The sequence below is a fragment of the Brachycentrus maculatus genome, unplaced genomic scaffold (assembly GCF_059751285.1).
Source record: "Brachycentrus maculatus isolate JH-2025_06_01 unplaced genomic scaffold, ASM5975128v1 h1tg000322l, whole genome shotgun sequence".
NCBI classification, from domain to species: Eukaryota; Metazoa; Arthropoda; class Insecta; order Trichoptera; family Brachycentridae; genus Brachycentrus; species Brachycentrus maculatus.
Genome location: NW_028281071.1, coordinates 423,494 through 439,867, shown reverse-complemented (window position 1 = coordinate 439,867; position 16,374 = coordinate 423,494). Strand labels below are relative to the sequence as shown.

The 16,374-nt window shown below is 34.2% G+C and overlaps 1 protein-coding gene across 1 annotated transcript; it reads right to left on the bottom strand.

Moving 5' to 3' along the window:
- Positions 1-6,174: 6,174 nt before the first annotated feature.
- LOC148304390 (uncharacterized) lies at positions 6,175-15,666 on the bottom strand. Its single transcript, XM_088268390.1, has 9 exons — positions 15,583-15,666; positions 13,753-13,982; positions 11,989-12,150; positions 10,701-11,021; positions 10,421-10,589; positions 10,192-10,339; positions 9,965-10,115; positions 7,982-9,509; positions 6,175-7,813 (listed from the first exon to the last, which is right to left on the bottom strand). The coding sequence occupies exons 2-9, from the start codon at positions 13,945-13,947 to the stop codon at positions 6,495-6,497; spliced, it is 3,993 nt and encodes a 1,330-aa protein (XP_088124516.1). The 5' UTR covers positions 13,948-13,982; positions 15,583-15,666; the 3' UTR covers positions 6,175-6,494.
- Positions 15,667-16,374: the final 708 nt, after the last annotated feature.

Below are 16,374 nucleotides of genomic sequence, written 5' to 3'. Positions count from 1 at the left end.
TCTCGTGCTCCACTAAAAGTAAGCAAATAGAACGCTTATAAGCGTCTCTCGCTTTACCAACAATATGTAAAAGACGCTTAAGCATTTCCCTCAAATAATGTGTTATTTGAGGGAAATGCTTAAGTCAGAGTAGTCCAAACAATTACAACAAATACAAACAATTGATTGTCCCATCCAATTGACAAAAACCACTGGCTGCGAGTGAAAGTGCCAAAAGCAGCAAACTCTAAAAATAAAACCCTGACTTTGTGGAGAAGTTCACTCACAGATGTGAATATTTGCATTCACTGGCATCCATTGCATTAGAGCAGGGCTGTCCAAAGCATTGCCCGCAGCCTGCGGCTTAAATTCGTGCAACCTGTGATGTGTTTTTAAAATTTGTTATAAAATGTATAATAAAGGTCTTTACTGTCAGATAAGCCACTTACAATCGTACCACATTTGGCAACAATAAACATTAATCTTGATATTGACTGAATTGTAAAAGATACATTGATTACGAACTAATCAAATTGATTATGATAAAACGATGACATCCCTATATTTTGACTTTTTCTTTAAAAAGTCATAATGTATGTTTCTGTGGTACTCCAATCAATTTAGTTATTTAGATTGGCCCGGGATCGTATCTGGTTTGGACAGCCCTGCATTAGAGAACACGTAGTGCGAACACATCGCACATCTGTAAGCTTTCCAATATAGGTATTATGCTTGTGCAAACCTTGATCGCCGGGCATAGCAACATATTCACTGGTGAGTGATATCCGTGCATGTAGTTGGATGTGGCTTGAGGGGTGAGGTTGCAAAAAAAAGATGCGCTGTATCTGAACATTCTAATTGAAACACCGCAATGGTTTTAACCTTCCACTCTGACCATTTTTTCTCATAACTAATAAGCTACTCTGATAAAAAAAAATGCGACGTTTTTCTACCATTATAATAAATATTTTGGTTTCCTAATTTTGGGACACTCTGGCAATTCCATGTTAATTAAGATTAACTGTATTTATCTGAAATATTTTTTGGTAGAATATAATTGGTGACAGAGAAATCAGTGATTAAAGTTATACCTGAGCCAGGCCAGACATTGTGGCCCACGGAACTGCCTACTAAAATCATACGGGCCAGAATGTCTGGCCTACAGAGTGGTAAGAGTTAAAGGATATTTAAGAAAGATGTAAATTAAGTTTAAATTAAAATGGTATGTGTTTATCGTAGGATATATTCTCTTAACTTTTCAATTTAATTTTGAAAATTCTGTAACACAATTTATTATTATTATTGGTTTATAATATGGATATATAAATTCCTTCGGTCTACTGGTTCAAGACTGTTTTGGTCCGACCATCTTGCAGCTAGTTAACTAGTGTTTATCCTTAGTTCAGCGCTACAGGTTACGGGGGTGAAATTAATAAAAATCTTGATTGGGTGGATAGAAATCTGAAAGTCTACTACCTACTCAAAATATTATACATATGGCTTTAATCCATCCACTTTCTCCTAGGTGGCCCAATTTGCCCACTATGACATAATTTAGCTTCGTAGATAATATTCATGGAGGAATTTTGGACCTTGGCTTGAGAGAGAAAAATTTACAAAGGATACTTGAGGAGTAAGCAGATTTGCACTCCACGCCAGCTATTTCTTTTGGTTACTCTCCAATCAACACGTCCATTTTGTTCATAATGCATAATTCTTTAGGATGTGATTCCTGTATTTTTAATATTTAAATTTGTCATTTTCTATGAAACTGCTTGTACATATATCACATTTTCAACATCTCAAAATGGATGAAGAAAGGATATAAAAGCTTGGGTATTTATAGGGCGTTAAGTTAAGCAATGTAATCACTTTACACACGTGCAACATTCACCATTTCACCCATGATTTACAACCACACTACTCAAACTCCTACATATATCATTAATCTCATGACACTGTAAATGTTAGTTCATTGGAGCCATCTGTGGTTAATAGGTTGAGAAATAATAAAAAAATAACAACGGGTTATAAAATTTTTCAAATACATATAATTAAATAATAGTTAGGTACTTAGTAATAAGAAACGGCATAATAATTATACACAGATGTAATATATCAAATTTATATCAATATCTAAAAAGTTTTACGGGTACTTTTACAAGGAAAAAAATATGTAGTTTATCTTTGTTAAGCTCGTTAAAGAAAAAATAACCGAACATAAAGTAAACTGCTTAACAATACCAAACTAAGGTATTTCAATACAACAAATAAAATCAGGTGTTTCAATCATCTACTGAAAACATTTTAATTATATAATGTATGAAAAAACAATTAAAGATAAGACAAGAAAAGATTTACTCATTTTTAAATGTATCTAGCATATTTTGTATGCAAACTTTGCCATAACATTGAGACAAAATACAAATTCTGGAAAGCAAAAAAGCACTTGTGTTTTCACATGGTTTTAATAGCTTGAGATCATCCAAGATTTGCTGTGATTTAATATCAGTAAAAATAAAAAATTTTACTTAGTAAATACCATTATTTTTTAAAATCTATTGTTACATGTGTTTCGATGCATTCTGCATCACAGTCAAATGTACATACGGTGTTTGAAAATGATGCAGAATGCATCGAAACAAGTGTCACAATGGATTTTAATAAATAATGGTATTTACTAAGTAAAACTTAAATTAAAAATGGATAGATTTTCCGACAAAGTGACTGCCGAATCAACATATGAAAAAAAAACAATTTGTTGGTCGATTTTAATCTCCCTATAACAAAATTACCTATTCAACTGGTACTGGAGACTTTTTCATAAACTTTTGTTTTCGTAGCCCACTGAGGTAAGAAATAACAGTTTTTTTTTCTCATGTCTCACAGAAGTTTTGCTGTTGTGTGTGCTATATGTAGCTCCATAATGTAGTTGGTAGCTTGTTTGGCTGCGATGCTAGAGACCATTGAAATTCCCATGGGGGTCAAAATAAATATAAGTGATTTTTCAGTTCAATATTTATAAAATATCAACCTGGACTAAGTGCTGCACACATCACATATTTAACCATCAAGATGACACTGCATCTTCACGATGCAGTGCCCTGTACACCAATCGGTGCAGATATGGGTAAGAAGATATTTACCTAGATAATCATGTTAATTGAGGAGATATATTTCGATTTGTACTACAAAAGTCGAATTGTGAATAAATTATTTCTTGTCGTAAAACATTTTAATTTAAAACTAGTATCAAAACTATACATTTTAAATGAATTATTGGATCGTTTAGATATTTTTTTTTCAAAGATATACATATTTATACAATGTACTTGAAATGTCAAACTCATAGAGTGCTTGTCCACCACCCGGAATTTTACCGTCTGACAGTCCGGTTTTGAAAAATGAAAGCGATTATGACAGTTTAGCGTGATCAAATTTACGCGTAACGTGTTCACGCACCGATTAAGGGCTCCGATCCGAAGAAAGATGGATAAAAGCACAAGCCAATCCAAGCCAATCATCGTTTTAAAACGCTAACCGACGTGCCGGACGGTTAAATTCCGTGTAGTGGACAAACTACCATACTGTTTGGTAGTCAATCACCCAAAAAATGGATTGAATGGTTACGTAGCTATTATTTGCGCAGTCGGTTGGATTTAAACTTATATTTAAGTGAAATCTACATTTAGGAGTTTAGTTTACCGAAAATTGGATTGAAAAAAAAAGTATTTTCTTATGCATAGTTAGCAAAATTAATATTTTTTTTAAATGGAAAATGTTTTTTAACTGTGCAAAAAAAAAACAACTATTTTTACTAATTTTAAGACCGCGACATCACATGTCCCATTTAAACCCTCTTCAAAGAGTGGATATGTCTACTTGCAAAAGACACTACAACCTATATGCAGGTCATATTAACTAGTCTTACAAAGCAGCTTTTTGGGAGCTTGTTCAATAAAAACTTAAAAACATCATAGGCGTTAATACGACACCTAAAAATACTTATTTATTTATTATTAATTTAAAAATCTGTTTTTAAAAAAAAGAAAATGATAAGTTTCCTATTATTTTAGTATAAAATGAATAGGAAAATAACGAGAAAATAATTCTCAGTTGACCTTTGAAAAATAAAAGATGGAGTCGAAACACTTTAGAACATAATTGAAGATATTTATAAAATGATGATTGATTTGTTAACAAAACTAGATTTCGTGATCAAAAGTGCAAAATTGAAAAATATCTATAAATATTCCTCAGGTAGCGTTGTTTAGAAAAATAACCAGAGTAAACATAGGTATACAAAAATGTGGATTGTTAGCAAACTGAACTTTAAAATAACATAGGTTTATTCGAAGAATGCAATGTCTCTTTCCATTTATGCACATTTTTGGCACTTAATAGTCAATTTTACATTATTTGTGTATATTATTTCCAAAGTGAACTACATATTTTATAATTCTTAAATGATATCAATAACCATGGCACAACTCTGTCCTGGCCCTTATGTATGGAAGTTAAGCAAGAAGACTGAATCCAGTCAAAATGCGATCGCTCAGACGAATGTGTGGCAAAACCATGTACGATTTATGTTCAAATGGTGAAATAAAGAAAGAATGCAGGGCTGAGATGAGCATTATTTATAAAATCAAGAAAGACATGTTAAGATTGTTTGGATACGTGGAACAAACGAGTGAGGAAAGAACAGTAAAACAAATTTATGAGGCCAATTTAGTTGGAAAAAGGAACAAAGGAAGACCGAGGAAAATTTAACGTGATCAAGTATTTCAAATACCTGAGAATGGTGAGTTCAGGACTTGGAATAAGGGGGTATATATGAGATGCATGAATGTGGAAAAGAGGTGAAGAATATTTGCAAAGACAGAGTGGTGTGGCGTTCTATTGCCTTTGCCCTACCCCTGCGGTGAGAGTCGTGATGGTTAGTTAGTTATATTAACTATTATTATTATTATTATGGTTAGTTAGTTACATAACTATGGCAAAAAGTTTCTATGAAATCTTTAGGGCAGGGACGGGGAACTTGCGGCCTCTTGGCTACTCCGATACAGCCTTTCCACTTGTGCCAATTATTCAATCTTTCTACATTAAAATTTAGCTCCCAAATGTTAGTGTCTGCAAAACTCGAAAAGCAGTTGATGGATTGACTTGAATTTTTTTACAAACGCAGCCTTATATTGTATCAGATAAATTAATGTGGCCTTCAGAAATGGAAAGGTTCATCACCCCTGCTTTAGAGCATCATTTCTCAACTTAGGGGCACAATGAGGAATAAGGGTGGGTGAAAGTCGGTATTTGTAGCAAGTGCAAACGCATCCTTTGTAATATTAAATTATTTTTTGCTACTTTAAGAGAATATATTATTTTATTGGTTGTCAATTAAGTTAGAATGTCTGTAAAGTCTATTGGTTAGCGAGTTTGAGGTTCTAGATAAAGTTAATTTATTTAATTTTATTTTGAACTAGTACCTGAAGTGCTGAGATGATAACTTTACCTTACACTACATCCATCGAATGCAATGCCACGTGTACTAGTGGGTTTGGATAAGAGTCAGAAGAAGAATTGTAGTTTTAACAATGCAATATTAGTCTGCTGTTAATAAAGTTCCATTGAAAATAATTGTTGAATTTACTTTGCGATTGGTGGGCAACAACACTTGCGGAATAAGTTCACTTTGGAAATAGTAGCCTCTGTTGAATGATCAATTGCTATTCTGCCATGCAGCCATTGGAGCGCTCCAATGGCGCGATAAGAGCAGTAACATGTAACAGGCACATGTATGATGATAATTTTGTAGGGTAGAATGCAAAGCACGAAAACAATTTTGATATAATGGTTTAGTATCAACTTTTTACGTGCTTTTCTCAAATACCTATAACATGTTCTTACTTTACGCTCTAAAGCTCTCCGCTAACCGCTGCACGGCAGTATTGTTTTGATTTATAAATTGCAGATATAAACATTCCCCTTTGCACATATGGTAACGTGAATATTCAGTCTATAAAACAAAATAGTATAAACAAGCCATTTGCTGCATGAGGTAGTAGGATTATTCATTTACAATAGCGTTGTATATACTCTACAGTCTGATTGCAAACTAAATTAAACGGTAAATAAACTAAAAGGAAAGACGAATTTGCACCACTTGTGATTACACAATAATTATACAAACTGATAGTAGGTATTTATGTATTGTATTTATGTATGGATCAAACTGGAAACAATTTTTATCAAAAATTTATGATAATCGGTAAAAGTTATTTTATAATACTTAAGTTTTACAATATTTTAAGATGTGATGTACTATGTACGTACAAATATAATATAAGTAAACCCGATACATTATGTGCAACGATTTATCACTTCAGTTGACAATTATGTGATCTGTTGCGATAAAATAGCCATAATTTACATCATCACTATTTCCTTACATATGCGCGAGTGTGAAATCTTACCTAACTATATCACAGAATTTTGAAAATATTAAACAAGTATTTTCAAGCAGATTTGTCCATTTCTAAGCTTGAGTTTGGCGAAGAATCCTCGAGCACTATCAGATCGACTGCATCCTCGGTACAGTCTTCAGAATTATTCAATATGAGGTAATGGGCCAACTTGTTTTTCAGATTCTTCACATCCAATACTTCTTTACCGTTATTGATGTCTCTTGTGGAATTAACTGCATGAGAGGCTACATTATCGTTTTGTTTTTCAGACATATCCTTGTCACTTCTAGTTAAATTTCTTTCAGTCTGCTCTGTCGATTTATCTTCTAAATTTGAAGTATCACTATTTTCATCGTCAGATTTCACAGTTGTATCGGAACTGGATTCTATTTCCATAAAATTCATCGACATGCTATCCAAAATGACGACTTTATCTTTTTTTATGGAATTATCATCGTTTCCTTTGTATTGATTGGATTTCAATATGCTACAACCGCGCAACTTGGGACTCACCATCAACTTCAGGGGGGGAGGCTTCCGTAGCACTGTGGTGTCCGTTTCCATCTGCAATACCGTCGGCGGAGAACCGGAGGATGTTACTGTGTCCGTTTTCTGAGGTTTCTCCGAAGATGATATTTCTGATGTCTTCAAAAGTGTGGGTAGGGATTTCAAGATCTTGATTGGCAGTTTCATCACTGTCGGAGTCGTCTCCGTGGAACCTTTGGATGGAGATATCGGCACCGAGGGGGAGGCGGGTTGCGCTCGCCGCTGGATGAAGAGAGGGAGGTCTCGCCGCATGGCGACCGACTGAGAACGCTTCATGAGAGCTCTTCCACGATCCACGGCCTTCTGCGAGATGGCTCGTAAGGCTCCGTGGTAGTCTTTCGAGGCAGATATTGGGGACTTTGCGATTGGCCGATCCTTCGAGGCCCCGGTCTCTATCGGATGGTCCGCAGCCGAGCTCTCGTTCTGTAACAATGTTTTCCGTTTCAGTTGAGTTTTTTGTGGTACATTCGGTGTCATATGAGATTCTTTATATGCTTCTGCTTCTAGTTTCAACAAATTGGACAGGTCATATTCGAAATCTTTATTTAAAGGTTTAACACGGTTACGGATAGGTCGTTTAACTGTGCAAGACGGAGATGATGCCGTATGTTCATTATTAACATTTCTTTCTACATTTCCTTTCTCAGTGCGCTTTTTTTCAATGGAATTGGCCGTAGATTTAATAGCGTCGAAATTAGATATTGCGATCGTCTTAGATTTTAAACTTGAGGGTGGTTTCGGTGTACAGTCCACTGACAGCTGTTCATCATCCACAATTTGAATACTATTTTCGGATGAGCTTAGAACTGAAGAAATTTCATCATCTGAAAAAAAATATCCAGGTAAAATTAATGAATGTTAAAAAAGGTGAATCAAATAATATGTACATCTATTAGTTCTATACATAATCCAAAGAAAATTTAATTTAAAGGCAAAGTTGAAAATATTTACTATTTAAGAAACTTTATAGCAATGACTAACAAATAAAATACCTTCAGAGAGTGATGTTCGCTTGCTCTTGGAGGACTTGGAATCTGCACTCATTCGCATTTTTTTGGTAACTTTGGCACTGCTTTTTGGTCTCCCTCTTTTTTTAGTTATTCCTTCATTAGTCACGGGTAAAACGGAGTTCTTATCACTTATTGATGGACCGTTTTCGCTTTCCCCGGTATTAGAATTATTATCCAGTGAAATTTCCAAAGCGACATCCTCAGACGGTTTTACAGGAGCTATTTCATTTGTGTATCCCACATTTACATCTTCATCATCCGAAAGACAAACTATTTGGGTGGTATGAACATCGGCAAATTCTTCGGACGTTTCTTTAAGTGGAGCACGAGCACCGCTTCCGCCCGATGTTTCTTCGGCACGAGCCTCAGCGGGAGAGAGTGCGGCAATAAACGTTCTTATGCGGTTCGCATCGCAGGAAAGCTTGTGCTGGTATCTCAAGTGGTTAATACAACAGGTCTTATTGTAGCTTTTGAAATGACACAGCTTGCACTTAAATCTTTTCCAATCGTAATGTTTGGCCATATGTTTTCTAAAAGTGACGATATTCAGAAATGTTACACCGCAATCTTTACAAAATAATTTTTTCGTGGATTCCGACTCTATCTGAGCATCTAAAGCACTGGTGTTCTTAAGTTCCTTGTCTCGATCATCATCACACGCCGCATCCGAGATCATCACTTCGTCAGAATCATCGATTGGCGCATTATCAACGTCGGCAGTCGACAGATCGATGGATGTCGACACGGTCGAAACGTTCTTTCCCTCGCTCGTGGAATTCTCACCCGAAGGTTGGAACGATACATCTACCTCACCATCGTCAGGTTGTGCGAGATCGCTATTCGAATGACATATTCTTTCAATATCTTCGTAGTTAAGTTCGTCGTCATCCACACACATCGACTCTACTTCGGGCGAGTTCTTCTCGTCCTCGGTGGTCGCATCGCCGCGAAGGCCATTACTCATTGTATGACTGACGTCATTTGCATTGTCCAAAGAAGCGGAAGTATCTGGGTTAACATATGCATCATCGCAGTCTGTCACAGTCTCGACATCATTCGCAATTTTTACGCCATTATTAGGGATATCTTTAGGGGTTAACAAACCAGCATTCTCACCTTTATCTGTCGAGATCGATCCATCCGGTCCAGGGGAAGCGGTACCGACAGAAGACCCTTTATTATAATCCCGCCTAATTTGGATTTCGATAGTTTTCTCTCCGGATTTGGGAACCGGCTTGAATGCTTTGACGGGCGGGGCGGAGGTGGTGGGGGAAGTGGCGGCGGCGGCGGGAGCGGGGTCGGGGGCGAAGGCGGGGGCGGGGTCGGGAGCGGGGGCGGGCGCGGCGCGTTGGGCGCGGCGCTGCAGCGAGGAGGAGATGCGGTTTTGGGCGGCGATGCGCAGCTGACAAGTCTGGCGATGGGAGGCGAGTGCCGCGCGCCGTTCGAATCGGCGCCCGCACCCGCCGCACCGGGGGACTTCTCCATCGCCCTCCAAGTTGTCCATCCAGGCCTGAACAAATACACATCAGTTGCGACTCCCATTTTTATTTTAATCATCGATAATACAGTAATAAGCCCGCATCTTTTAAGTGACACACGGGCAGCAGCCATCGTTGAGGTATTACAATTATTTTGCATTAAATTTTTGGTGGGCACAGAGCCAAATTAGGCTCAATCTTCCCAAGAACCAAATCAACATTAATTCACATTAATTAATTCACATCTGTTGCATGAATAAACTCGAGTATATGTGAGATCTTTTACTTTTGATATATTATATTGCAAAATATATTATAAGAATATATAATTATGTTCAATGCGCTATTATTTTCTACAAAATGAATTTATTTTTACATGTTAAATATTTTTTTCTTAAGCAGTCATGGAAAATAATTTTTCTTTTATAAAAACACAAAATTGGAATAGGTACAATGCTATGTAGTACGAAATACAAAAGGAATAAACCTGATTTTCAAGATCCATTCGATGTTGTTCACTTATGGTTTCGGTAACTTCGGAAGACTCTTTAGTTTTTTGGTCACTAGGTGAATTTTCTAAGATAAATGCTTTATTTTGTATGGATTCTCGGAGCTTTCTGATGTATGCGGCGCTCTTTCTGTAAATTAGATAAGATGATAGGTAGCTGGAAATATAAACTTTTATTCTTAAAATAAAAAGTGAATCCAAGTTACCTGTGAACTTTAAATAAATGTCTGTAAACGCCCCACGCATTAGCAAAGGTATCGGAACAGTCTGGACAGGGGAATACCAACTTATTAGATGTGTGCTTGTGCTTTGTATGGAATTTGAAGGTTTTTTGGGTTGAAAATCTCATTTTACCTGCAAATTACAATTTTTACTTAATTAAAAAGAAAATAGAAAAATTAACTGTTATAAATTTTTTACAAAAGTCAATATTACATATTTTGCAAACGAGTTTGGGACTCAAAGTGTCATCTTCCTCGTCACTTATTTGTATAACCGTGTCCATATTCTTAGAAGAATCGTAATCTAAAGGCGTTATCAATTTCCCATCTGGACCTATAACACCCGCATCACGCGAAGATATCATATTGTCTAATTCAGTCATCTGCAATTTAAAAAAAATCATACATATTAACCTTTTCCTTCCGGTGCTAAAATAAAACGCGCGTCCCAGTATTGGGTAGTCACTAAATACAAGGTAAGAAAGTATAGATACCTGTTCTTTGATTGAATCATCTAGATCTTGTTTTGTTGAACAAACATTTTGATAAACAGCATTAGGAGCAGATGAAATGGATTGAATTTTGATAATCCTCTTAGGAATTTGTTCATTTTTATCTTTATTTTTTGAACCTAAAGACTCATTTTTCAAGGATGCTAATCTTTCTACTATTGAAGTCAAATCCTTAGCTGTGGACTTTTTGTTCCTAGTATCAACATTTAAGTGTTTGTCATTATTAGAGATATCTGCATTTTTGTTCTTGAGAAAGTTTTGATAGTCTTGCTCATTTTGTATAATCATCATCATGTCATCTTTCTGCAAAAAATAGAACAAATAACTGAAAATATTGATGAATAACAGCTGCCATTTATAATTTAGTCTTTACCATGTGCTCATTTGGTTTCAATTTACAAGCAAAAATAAGTATTAAGATTGTTTGAACATCTCGACAAGGAGAACAAGTCGAAAGTCATAATCGGTGTGCATGTATAGATGTGGAAGAAGCAAATCTGCGAAGAAAGAGGTGTTTGGTAATCTGCTGTCAGTTAGTTTTGGTGACATTATTATGTGAATTATTTAATATATTTACTAGAGCATTGTTCCGCAAAGTGTGTGCCACAGCACACCGGTGTACCGTGGTGACTAGTTGGTGTGCTGCGGAAAAGTCTAGTTTTGTGAAAATAACACAATTGCTCCAAATTTTGATTGCCTGTGCTCAGTTAAGTAGGCTCACGTTTCGCATTAAACATAACATGTTAAATACGTTACCATAATATGGTAATAAGAACCTCTGAAATTTCTTAATTTGGCAGGTGTACCTTGAATATAATAAGTTTGCGGAACACTGTACTAGACAACACCAGAAAATATCTGTTGAATTTTTATACCATTTTTTTAGGGCAATTTTTTTAAGTTTCAAAACATTACAAAATTGTAAATTGTTTGATTTTGTGTTTTGGTTCACAAATATGTTGTTCTTAGTTATTGTTTGAATTATTTTGCTTTTCAAGTATAATTTTCTTGCGTAAAATTCGTTAAGCTAGGTGGCAAGTGTAAAATATAAAATTATACACACAAATCAAACACCTCAAGGATGAATTTCGTTTGAATGAAATAACATTGAATTTGTTGAATTGAAAATTGAAAGAATAAAATTGTTTTATTAACATATTGTTTGCAGCAACAGAGTAAACATTTTTAACGCTGGAGAGGATTTGATACATATGCGAAATGATTTGATGAGATCAGAGATTTAAATATGGATATAAGTATTTATACTTACGAGAAATCTGTTGTTGATGAAATGTGCATGTAATGAACTATTAAATTTTTGGTGGCAATATACTCTTTTATGTGATATAAAATTTGCTAAACTCCTAAACAAGTTACGGCAAACTCGACATTCATATATCACATCACATTCTGCCGAAAGAAGCTGCTTTATCTATAAAAAAATACAAATTCATTATAAATATTAAACTACGCCTTGTATAACACAGTTATATGGTTCCACAAAAACCCGTTTTATACAAGGTTTGAAGTTCATACAAAATTAGGGTTTGCATTCCAAAAAAAAAAAAAAGATAGTTTACATGAATATGTACTTTATTTTTTTAATAACAAACATTCATTTATTTTTCTGAAACCGTGTTATAAAAAGCGTGTACAACACATGTGTATACAAAAAATATGCCACAATTTATACATCCGTGTTATATGAAACCGTGTTATACGAGGTCCAAGTGTATTATGTGAAGTTCCAGCTGAATAACAAATCCAAAACATAGTGGCCTAGGTGCAGAATGACAAGAGGACATGGCTTCCCTTTACTTGGATGTGTTGATATAGCATTTGTATTGTGCCAAATTTCTACATGTACCATATAAATACATGTATCAATAATTATAGTGTCAATGCAATAGGGCCTTTTCATAAAGTGGGGATAACCTTTTTAATTTGCTGAATTTTATATACAGTGAAACCTCTATCTATCGTTTTTAAAGGGACCTATCGAAATAAACTATGAATGCGGGAAAACAATAAATGCGGGAAAACAATGAATGCGAGATTAAGAGGTCGATACACAAGGAGATACGATCGAGTAATGATACCGTCCTCCCAATCTAGCATGCATTACCATTGGTAGGTTAAAATTCTAAGAAGAATACAAGTTTCAGATGCAAATAAATGTACTTCTTTAAAAAAAAATGCATAGCTAAAGAGAACCAAAAAAAGATTTAAGTTTATTGCATTGTAAATAATCTATGATCGACATTAGTTTTTTCACTGTTTTATTTCCAACACTTGTTTGTAACTGTTTTATTTTTAAGTCAACAGTATATTTTCAGCTTTGTATATATATATATATATTTTTTGGCATAAGTTATTGAATGTGCGTAGTAGAAATTTTTCAATCTTTCAAATAGTGTGCATGCTTCTGAAAATGAAGGTACAGGCAGAGGCTCCTCTTCATTAATATCGACCTCTTGTGTTATATCCGTCATATGTAACAAAATTGGAAAGAATGTAAAAAAAAACACAAACAAAAATATCAAATTTGGAGCGTAATTCAAACGATGAATGCAATAAAATGATGATAGAGAAACGATCAATGCGATCTATTTTTGTATGAAATGAATCCGGGGTAGAAGAAATAAACGACACATCCGGGAAAACAATTATTCGAGGAACGATAGATAGAGGTTTTACTGTACATATTTTTATGATTCCGAGTAATTTCATGTAAAAATTTAAAACAAAGGTTTTATCCATAGTTTTAAATATTAATTTTTTCAATTATAAAATCCAAAGTGACTGAGAAACATGGTATTGATGCCTTAAACTAAACAAATATGGCATGCCTAATCTAAGAGACACAGACCCATTGTGATGACATTATGTACTATATGACATTATGTGCAAATAAATCTTATAAAATACATAATTTATTCCCAGTGAAATCACCAGATAGTTCAATGTATGCAAAAGCTTGTTTTCAAAGGTCACACAATATCATTTTAGAATCACCAATGGCAAAAAACATTACCTCTTCTGTACCATCATCAAATACTTTGCAGGCTTCGGCAAAGCCTGTTATACTGGTCTTTATGGATTTCCTAAGTATCGACAAGTCTGGTATGGGCCTATCTTCAACATCTTCCATCTGACCCGATTCCGTTGTCGATGGGAAGACTCCAGATTTAATTTTACTGCGTTGAATTTTTCCATTTTGTTTAGTCATCTTGTTTTCACAAGGAGACAAGTTTGTAACATCACCTAAGAATTTCAAAATAGATTATTGAAAATAATTCATGACAGATTTTTAATCACGATAATACATAAGCTTGTGTCACTTATGTAAATTTAAATAGAAAGTGACCGTCCATATGTCTCATCTGAACACTTTATGGCAATTCTGTGTATCTCATAACGAGTGACTAAAGAAATACATCTCCATGTCAGTTAGACGTTCGATAGTCACTTTCCATGTAGACAGGGGGGGAAGGGTTATTATATCTAAAGTAATATAAAACATTTTGAACTATCTGCACATTATCCGACATTGAATGGACCATCAGCATATATATATACTGTTTGTCCAGTGTTCATTATCAACGTATTTCTGCAATTAGTTTTATCTGACGCTGCCATATGCTGTTCCTTGCGTTATTAACGGCCATGAAAACCTATGAATAATTTTTGATCTTATTTGTTTTTGTGATTTTGATCTTCATGTGGCAAAAAGTCATGGTGAACACTGGATTAATTTATTTTTAATGCAGTTATGTTGGAAAGTATTTTGTATTGTTTAATCATAAAGATAATCATTTAATCACATAATTAGTGTAAAGATAGCACTGCATCAATATGATACCCTATGCACCATTAAGTGCGGATAAGGGTTAGAGGAAAACATCTTAAACACGGGGCAAGGCCACTGCCTTCAAACAACACTGTTTCAGTGTCACAACATATATGGATTCATGTAACTATAACCTAAAAAATTTAAGAGGCATGAGTTTTTAGATTTAATATTGGATTATTAAAAACTATATTCACCAAACATCAAAAAATACTGGTTTCATTTTATATATATTTTTTATTTCAATGGCAGCCGTTTCACCATTTAAGATATTTCCAGCGCGAAACATCAACACAAAATAAAATAATATAACATAACAGAATTGTAAAAGGAGTATTTATTTCTTGTTAATAATGTGGTCAAAATGTTGAAATCTGTAAATCAGCAAGAAATATTATATGTGTATCATACATGGGTAAATTGGAAAAGAAATTAAAAAAATACTGAAATGACATTAATTTTTTTTACATGAACAAACGTAAACTTGAATTATTACAGGAGAGTTATTGATGATTTTGTTTATAATATATATACCCACGCAAAACGTTACACCAACTTGATCCAATAATTATATATATACTACTATATTTTCATTTTTGCACATACCTACTACTTTTGGCGAGATAGAAAGGTAGGTATTGTTTATTTTTTCGTCATAAAAATACCAACTAAAAGTATGTAAAATATGACTCCACGATCCGGTGTTAAAATCATTAAAAACGTGATTTGTAGTTTTAAGAATTACATAATAAAAAACCGTAACCGAAGATATATTAAATCAAATTTATTAATCCTGCAAAAACATTATGAATTCTTTAAAATTATTGAATTAGAATAAACAAACCAACAAACGCAGTATTCTTTAGATTAGTGCCACTATGAAATGACCAAATGCGTGCAGTCTCTCCCTTAATTTAATGAAAGAAACGGCAATTTACCGACACTGTTTGTAATAAAAACAATGACTGGGGTTTGGAGAAACACAATGAATGTCTTAAATTAGTGTTTACTTACACGTAAATTAGTAATCGCAAAAATACGGTCGAACAGGACTTCCCTCACATCTCACGAGACGACGACTCCATTTTTGTAAGGGATAGTTGATAGTTCTTCAAAATTCCGCGAAAGAATTGATGGCAGCACCAATCATAATCCTAATCAAGGTCTGCTCATGAACCAAAGTTCGTACTTTTTTTGAAACGTCACAAAACAACAAATTAGGTACCTACCTACATTTATAAATAGCTTTCTGTTTATTTTTAGAGTCGTTTGAAAACATTTATCGTTGCAAAAGTATTTCATGAGAATGACGCTCCATACATTATCCTTTTTTAATTATTCATTATCATGAAAATTAGAAACCAACTGCAAAAATAAAATAAAAACAGTGCAGCTATAAAAATAACAACAACAAAAAATTTATTTCAATATTTTAAATCGAATATGTTATCATTAGATTTATAAATCATTGAAATTCTTACTAGCCTGAGCAATATGAACTTACGTCATCAAAAATGTCTGTGGGTATTATTTATTTCCTCTTGATCTTCGAATGAACAGACCAATCTACGAACGACCACGATCTTAAAAGAAAAATCTATTTTCTACATTACCGACTGCAAAGGACGAATGAACTTGATTCGATTTAAAGGTTCAGCTGGTATATAACTTTTTCATAGAAAAGTATTATTCACTAATATTTCATAACTTGACCTTAAGTAAATGAGTTGACTTTTTTATAAAATGCCTTCAGATTTGCTTTCAGATTGTTACTTGTCAAAAGCGAATGCGAGTTTCGACATCACG